At 37.7% G+C, this 8,940-nt stretch overlaps 1 protein-coding gene across 5 annotated transcripts in view; it reads right to left on the minus strand.

The window, feature by feature from the left end:
* ate1 (arginyltransferase 1) overlaps window positions 1-8,940 on the minus strand; it is an 86,324-nt gene that overhangs the window by 55,989 nt on the left and 21,395 nt on the right. For 2 of the 5 annotated variants that reach the window (XM_014021158.1, XM_014021156.1), the window contains exon 7: window positions 7,945-8,073. The exons of the other annotated variants lie outside the window; for them this stretch is intronic. In XM_014021158.1, coding sequence (XP_013876612.1) covers window positions 7,945-8,073 — 129 coding nt within the window. The remainder of the gene's footprint in view (window positions 1-7,944; window positions 8,074-8,940) is intronic. 5 annotated transcript variants of the gene reach the window in all.

The raw sequence follows: 8,940 nt of genomic DNA on the forward strand, positions 1-8,940 counted from the left end.
AAATATGTGTTTATTAAATAAAGTTTAATGTTACAACTAATCGGGGATCCCTTTAAGAACCATCAATAAAAAAAATACGAGTGAGTTTTGTTTTGTTTGCGGTTAACGGACGCTACAACAACTTGTCACGGACATCCCACGAGTCCAACGACGAGTGGAAAGCGTAAATAGTAAATAATTTGTGAGTCAGCAATGATTTTTGCTCGTAAAGCCGACAGAGGTGTGATTTTCCACCTCAGCTGTGCAGCGACTCCACAGAGCAGATTACCAACAGCAACGAAAACAAAGCCCARAAGAACTGAAGACTTCACCAACACAACAAGCAGCTGCAGTTATTAGATGACATCATTTATTGGGGTTTAACAGCATCACTGGCTGCTGTGTGTGCGAGCGACAGAATGCTGAAATTACCTCGCAGTTAAAGCGCTGCACTACTTAGTCAGCTAATTGAAACTTTTTACGCACTTGGATGCGTTCATGCGTACAAGCGCGCTCTTGGAAGCGCGCTGCGTCTAATCGTCCCTCGACCACATGGCCCCCTCTGAAAACCAACACAGACCTGGACCCGTTTAGGCCCGGCYGCCGCAAAAGTTCCGATGTGAAAGCGAGGCCAAGCGAGGCGGAGATAACGGAAGCGACTCAGGCGTCGCTTCAAACGCAGCCGTCTCTTTTTTCAGCCCGTCTTTGATAAAACCAAACGGCTAAAAGAGCCGCATTAAAACAGACGATCCGAGGAAACTGCTGGAACAGTTTCATGTGCAACACATGGAGCCTATCTGTGCAACTCTCCCTTTCTTACAGTAAACACCCATCTGTGTACAATTAAGACGTGCACACACACGCACACACACACACACTTAAAAACTTGTTTCAGCTGAAGCCTAATTGCTCCTCAGACTTCTCGTCACTGATCCTCGCTCACACAATCTGCTGAACTTGTTTGAGCAACACTGTTGTCCGTTTTCCTTTCAAACTTTCTTCTCTTTGCATAAATAAATGAACCGTTCAGATCATTTTTGCTTCCGTGTATTATCCAGCACGCGTCCCGTTCAGCAACATTTGTGCTAATTCAGCAGAATAAGAAAACGTTCGGCTCCTTCGGGACTTTTGGTTTTTCAGCAATTTWTAYGTTTTAGGAGTTTYATCTTGTTCGGATATTTTTTTCTCAATGAAAACGAATGGAGCCGTTCTCAACATCATTAAAMCCTTAAAATGTTCAKAAACCTTTACTGAACTTTTTTTATTCTAGTTTTGTGGTTTTAACTTTTCTGTGCTAATTTCAGCTTTTAATTTAGTTGATTTTAGCTTTTTTCTGCTTTCTTAAACTATCATTCTGACCTTTTCTGCTATTCTTCTGCTACTCAATTTATTTTTGCTTCTGTCAGCTGCTTTCCTCTATTTTCAGCTGTTTTATTTTTAGCTGTTTTTTTTGCGAATGAGTTTTTCATGAAAGTTTAAATTTCTGTGATAATTTCAGCTTCTTACTGCTTAATTCAGTTTGATAATTTCAGCTACTTTTTAAGCTACTTTTTGGTTAGTTTCAGACTTTGGCTATTTCAAAACTGATGACAAGTTGTTTTTTTTAACTTTTCTTATATTTTTCTAATTTGAAAACTTTCACTCTCATTTCCTCATCTGTTAATTTTAAACTTGTTTCATCAACTTTTAGCTTCTTTTTGTTCATTTTGGCTAATTTACCCATTTCCTACTGATTTTTCACTTTTGTTTTCCTACTTTCAGCAAAAGTGAGCTGTTCAAATTTAACTYACGGAAGCAATTTTGGTATAAAAACATTTCAGCTACTTCAGTAATTTTCCGCATTAAGCATTCACACTGCGTTTTCACAGGAAATKATATTTCTCTAGTTTTRATTTTCATCTTTTCTCTTTTGGAGAATGTATGAAAAAGCTGCAGAAACTACTGTAAAAATTTAAGCTCTAACTTGCTGAGCAAACTGCTCAGAYGGTTCCTCCAACATCTCTACTGTGRACTAATACTTTGTAAAATGGGGCATTTTTATATCCCACCGTAATGTGGTAGTAGCTGAGAGTCCTCCTCAACACACACCTAACAGCTCATGAGACCTAATCATAGATTTTGATCAAAGCAGCTATAGCCCTGTCATTTCTCAACATGAAATAATTCTAGTTTTTATTTCGGCCAAAGATGGCGAGCGATGTGCTTTTCTTCAAACAACGCTGGGCTTTTGTTTTTATTTTGCAGTTTTAAGTGAACATTTTTAATCTTTGCCATACCAAAACTTTTGATTTACAGCGAAACAGATTGAGCAGGAATTGGTTTCCTGAAAATGATTACCACATGTGTCGGTACCGAGAGTCACGGCTCAGCACAACAGTAAAGACCACTACGTGTGTACTTCTGTGTGTGTGCGAGTAAATAATTACTACTACACRCTTCAACTCTGTCACGAAACTGATATTAGATGAGAGGAGAGCTGTTTCTGGCTGCCAGGAAATGTATACATCCTTAAACAAACACTGCGTTTGCCCCATTAGGGCTTTATTGTCGAACAATCCTGGCACGGTAAGTTCAAATCCAACAACACACACAGTTTGTCTTATTGTACGGCTCAGAAACGAGCTGACGCTAATCCAGATCCTGCCCCAAGATAATACCTTAATGGAATAATAAATGCCTCCACAGTTACTTAATGACCTGGCTTTATAGGCAGCGGTAAGCAGATAATGGCACAACATGCCCCGTCAACACATAAACTATGTGTGACCTTTTACTTTATTAAAGCTGCAAATGTTTAAAAAAGAAAGGTCTTAAAGTTTCTATAAGTTATCTTAACCCAAACTCTAATAATATAAAAAGAACTTAGAGAAACCAGTTTGTTTCTGGATCCGGACTGGACTCTTTTGTAGATGGTAATCATCAAAAATGATTCAGGAGAACTATATTAAAAAAATAATAAAATAAAATTAGTGCTGCACGATATATCGGCATTAATATCGGTATCGGCTGATATTGGTCATTTTTTAGAATATCGGTATCGGTCCGATGTGTAAAACTGGGCCGATATTAACGTCCAATATTGATTTCCCACTTTTCAGTGTGCATTGCCAATGCAATGCACACTATTGTGATTCATTTCTCATCCAAGTCATCTCAACTTTGCCATGCTTCTCCTCCTGCATACTTTGTCCTAGAGCTGCCATTGTAATTTATATCTGTAAAGCCCCTGTGCCAAATGATGGCTATGCCTTTTGGTGCCTGTAAAACTTATAGTTTATGAAATATTAATGTTTAATGAATTATAATGACAGTCAATGGAGCCTTGTATTGGTCCAATACTATCCTCAGCTGTACTCAACTTGGTACTGCACCATAGTTTAATATTTCAACTCAGTAGTTCAGTGTTTACAATACTAATATGATTGTATTTTGATGTTTTACTATAATATTATAATAAACAGTTTGACTAAAGAATAATATGTTATAATCCCTATTTTGYTACTCTAACAACTTTTAAATTAATACAAATTAGAGATTGATCGATACGGGGTTTTTAAGGGCGATACAGATTATTTGATCTGTCTAACTCGGTGGTTCCCAAAATTTTTAGCTTTTGATCCACAAAATACCAGCAGCAGAGACCTGTGCCCCCAGCTGTTGTTGGCTGATAAACATTGTTTTATTTGTCAAATAAACAAGAGCAGAGTAACAATATTTATTATGCTATTTTTGTCCATTTTATGAACACTAACCTTACTTTTTTGTAACAACAAAGGCAAATAATTAGTTATTTTTTAGTGTAATTAATAAAGAAAATATTTTCAGGACCCCACCCTGATGTTTCGGGACCCACAGTGGGGTCCCAACCGCAACTTTAGGAACCACTGGTTTAACTGATCCTCGATATGTGCTGCCCATTATTTGGGCCGATTCTTGGAGACTGTTGTTATTTTCTTCCTCCATTTACATGATAACAAATGTTACACAAGCTCAGTTTAACTCCTTAACAGTCGCCCATGAAATTCATTAAAAGCTTTTTAAATATTTGAATTTTTATTTTTATTTTGAAAGGGTGTCAAATTAAAGGTAAGAACCGGAGGAAGTCGTCTGACACCCTGTTTTGTTTTGTTTTTTAAAAAGCCCCCAATAACGTCTGGAAATGTTTAAAGACAGAAATGGTACAGTTTTTGCTCACCAGTGGAATAAAGACTGTTAAGGAGAAACATAACAATAACAATAATAATAATAATAACAATTATTATTATTATTATTATTATTATTATTATGCATTAGTCTTTTACAGTGCTTTTCAAGACCCTCAAAGATGCTCTACAATTTTCACAATTTATAAGCAAAACAAAACATAACAATAGATAGAAAAATCTGTRTAACGTTTAAACATTTACCAATAAAACCAAACTAATCAGTGTGCATTGCCAATGCAATGCACACTATTGTGATTTGTTTGTCATCCAAGTCATCTCMACTTTGRCACGCTTCTCCTGCAAACTTTGTCCTAGAGCTGCCATTGCAATTTATATCTGTAAAGCTCCTGTGCCAAATGATGGCTATGCCTTTTGGTGCCTGTAAAACTTATAGTTTTTGAAATATTGATGTTTAATAAATTATAATGGCAGTCAATGGAGCCTTGTATTGGTCCAATACTGCCCCCTGCTGCATCTACATAATATAGTACTGCACCATAGTTTAATAATATTTAAACTCAGTAGTTCAGTGATTACAATATTAATATGATTGTATTTTTATGTTTTATTGTAATACTGTCATAATATTGTCCTATTGTTGTAATATATTGCAGTTTAGTGTCAAAGATTGCATTGGCAATGTGGCCTCTTTCTGCACACATACAAACCAACATCTGGCAATCCCCTCTGCCACAGCTCCAATGGTCTCATGGTTAGTGCCATGGGCTTTCATGTGGGAGATCAGGGTTCAAAACCCAACTACAGCAACTTTAACTAAAAATCTCTACAAACTACATATTGTCACACAATTATCCTCATTACAAATATCTGCTGACCTGACAGGCACAAGCTGGTATAGAAAACACATTTGAACTTGGTCAAAGTTCATTCTGCAAGTCCAATGCTGCAGGCAAAGCCGTGCTGCAATGACATGCTACATGGCAATGCACACTTGTTTTTACATCGTAAAAACCCATGTCTAGTTTAAGTTAAGATCGTTTTTAACTGTATCGGCAAACAAAACAACACACAAATATCGGCCCAATTTATCGGCCAGTCGATGTATGGGTGGACCTCTAATTAAAATAAAAATGTTTTCACGTAAAAGTAAACAACCTAACTTGAACTCAGCTTTTACTCAACCCTCACCAGAACCCCAGCATGGAAAACCAATGAACTGAAGTCTCAGACAGCACAGTTAGAAACGTTCCACATCTTTATTAAACATATATAAATATATATTTCAGGTGTCATTCCCAAACTTTCCAATTACTCTCAGCTAAGACTACACACACACAAACTCACACTTTGCTTTAACAGAGTGGGTGTTTGGCACCAGGAAAAACTCTACCAGTCTGCCCAATCTGACAGCTTTCATTATTTATTAATGAGCTTTTTTACGAGCTGCAGAGGTGAGTATATTTACTGCAGCCTGCTGGCAGGAGTGTGGAGGAAGCTGATTTTCCAGTCCGAAGGGACAAAGGGCCCTCTCAGGCTGTCCAGGACTCCTGTCCAGACTGGACTTTATAGAATTTATGTCGAAAATGAGGCAACAGACGAGTCCACGCATACAGTATGTTTCAGAATACAATATTCTGTCTGTTCTAACGGTTGTTATTATATTGTAACAGATTTATTGGTTCAAACCTCATTCAGGTTTGTAAAAGTACTTGACTGTTAGAGAATCTGAGATTGCAATAATCCTCCAATTCAGATTTTGTTACGTGGGTTTATAACAACTAATATCTTACCAAACAATCTTTGTAACTTGTGGAGCAAAAATCAAAGTGGACTGCTGCCATCCTGAAATAACTTTAGTCTCAAAAGTTTWAGAGAAAATCCTTTTAGAAGCCATAAATCTGTGTAACAATGGAAAGGAAAACTGAAGGAAAGATGCTGTTTGAATGATTATTTGACTGTTAGCTTGACCAGGTTAAATATGAACGATTCCTCAGAACTAAGGTTGTTCACAGAGCTCTCTACAGGTGTAGGTGGTCTCTAATAGCTGGTGTCTCAAAATGAGGAAAAAAAACGTATTTTTTTCGCAGTTTTACTTAATTCCRAACAGTCCTGATGCATCTCAGTAATCCAGGTAAAAAATCAAGGAAAAAAAAAATTGTATAGGTCCTCTGGACAGGTTCTTCTTTAATGAAACGTTTCGTCTCTCCTCCAAGAGACTTCTTCAGTCTGAGAGTTTCAGGCAAAATTCAGGCTTTTATGTCCTGCCTCCAGGTGACTGATACTCACATCACATGRCYATCGTTCACACCTAATTAACACCTATTGTTAACAGGGGGTGGAGTGATACTGGCAATGGCAGCGCTGTAGCAGGGGGACAACTGAAAACGGAGGCCTCCACCTCTGTTTAATGACAGACGGGCTTTCTTCACAAAAATGGCTTCTTTTACTCCTCTCTCAAACCAACGTTCCTCTCTATCAAGAATGAGAACATCCTCATCTCTGAAAGAGTGACTGCTGGTCTGTAAATGAGTGAAAACTGCAGAGTTCTGGCCATTAGATGTAGCTCGTCTGTGTTGGGACATTCTTTTGAACAGTGGYTGCTTTGTTTCCCCGATGTATAACTGGTCGCAGTCCTCCTGGCACTTAACAGCATATACAACATTGCTCTGTTTGTGCCGGGGCACCGGATCTTTGGGGTGAACCAGCCTTTGCCGTAATGTGTTTTGGGRTTTGAAAGCCACTGGGACATCATGTTTAGAAAATAAACGTCTGTTTCTCCGAAACACCCGCAACATACGGAATAACCACTGGTTTGGGTCTGGGTTTGGGGTCTTCATTTGATTTTTTACCTGGATCACTGAGATGCATCAGGACGTCATTTCACAAAGGTTTTAGTGAGCAGKGTGCCAGGTGGAAATGGCAGTTTGGCACAATTTAGCCAAATGTACCCAAAACTGTGCCGAATGGGTTTTTTACTTTATAAAAGAGAATCTGGTTTACTAAAAGTGTTGATTTCTATTGTAGGACTCATTCTGCACATGACGTAACCTTTTCCTTTGACATTTACACTGTGCATCATCAAAATCTACTATCATACTCTTCACTCACGCGCCTACAGAAACATAACTCCGCCTCCACGTTTTACGCATGAGGACTGTTATTTATACTCTCAGTTACGCACAAACTTCACGTCACCAAACAAAGAGTAACACAGTGTCAAGATATATCCCTGGATTCGTGAGAGCTTCATCTTTTAAACGATATCAAAGGGAGGGGTATGGAACCAAAACTTGTACAGTAACAGATGTGGAGAACTTCCTGATACTGAAACGGTCCGCGACAGTTCAAATAACTTTCAAATATTAATATAGCTCTAAAATCATATTTATCCAAAAATTATTTGGCAACTCATTTTAAAAACATTAAAGACACCTTTTGTGATGGACAGAAAAAAATTGGGAAATACAAATTTTACACCTACTTTAGCAAACAACAATGAATGACACCATCTGCTGGCCCTGTACAGGGYMCKTAGGCCTTAAGGGGATTTTACAGTGAGGGCACCTTATCAATTCCTATAGACTTCAAAGTGCTTTACACTTCAMCCATTCACCCATTCACACTCTGATGTGTTCACATGTTCAAAGCTAACGCAAGAGCCAAAAGCCGTTTCCCAAAAGTTTAAAGCAACATTTTTAAAGTTCTTGTTTGAATGATCCAAAATAAAATCAAAGTGTATTAAAAGTTAAAAACTTCCAGCAGTTTTCAAAGCAAGTGCAGAATAATACGCATGCCGTACCTCACTCTCACTACATTCGCTGGGGTCGTCACCGTGAACGGACATCTGGTAGCGGGCGTAGAGCGCCACCGACTGCTGGTAGGACGCCGCAAACCGAGGGTCCTCAAAGTTCACCGGCACTAACCTCACCTTCAAGCACAAGGTGTGGAAGACAGCAGGCGCAATTTGTAAAGATTTACAACTAGAAAATAGATATTTTACATGTGAGCCATCATATCGAAATGAGGATTAAGTCAAATTTGGTCAAAATTACCTCATTACATTTTCAGATTCCTGCTTTAAAAGCTACATTTTATACCTGGAACATTCTGATATCATCAGTTTACCCAGAGATATGACTTTATTTGTCTTGTTGGTTACGATTATACAATAATATTTGGTCTGAATCCTAATTGTGTGCATGCCTCCAACATTCACACTATTGTTTTCATGTTTCTCTTTATTCTTTATTATTCCAGTTTCTTCTGTACRTTTTTTGGACCGCTTCTCCTTCCACAATTTTTGAGCTGCTGAAACCATTCTTATATCAAAATGTTCAGCTCATTCAGGACATTCTGGCTATGACTTTTGGTAACTTAACTTTTTATACTTTTTTAGCAATTTCAATTTTAAGCAGTTTTTTTCCCATTGACTTTGAATGGGTACGTTTTTTTGGACCGCTTCTCCTTCCACAATTTTTAAGCTACTGAAACCATTCATTTAACAAAATGTTCAGCTCCTTCAGGACATTCCAGCTATGATTTTTGGTATCTAAAAATTTTATWGTTTTTTAGCTATTTCAACTTTTACAATTTTGGTGATGATGATGTCCTCAATGACATCATCATCACATAAGTGACATCATCAGTGACACCATTAGTCACATCAGTGACATCATCAATTTGTTTCTTAGCTGTTCTTAAGCTAAAGTTATCAACAAGAGGCACTCACACTAGCATTTTCGCCTGAAATGCAAATTCTCTAGTTTTATTTAATTTTAATGAGGAATTTTTAATG

This window comes from Austrofundulus limnaeus, unplaced genomic scaffold (assembly GCF_001266775.1).
Source record: "Austrofundulus limnaeus strain Quisiro unplaced genomic scaffold, Austrofundulus_limnaeus-1.0 Scaffold280, whole genome shotgun sequence".
Taxonomy (NCBI): Eukaryota; Metazoa; Chordata; class Actinopteri; order Cyprinodontiformes; family Rivulidae; genus Austrofundulus; species Austrofundulus limnaeus.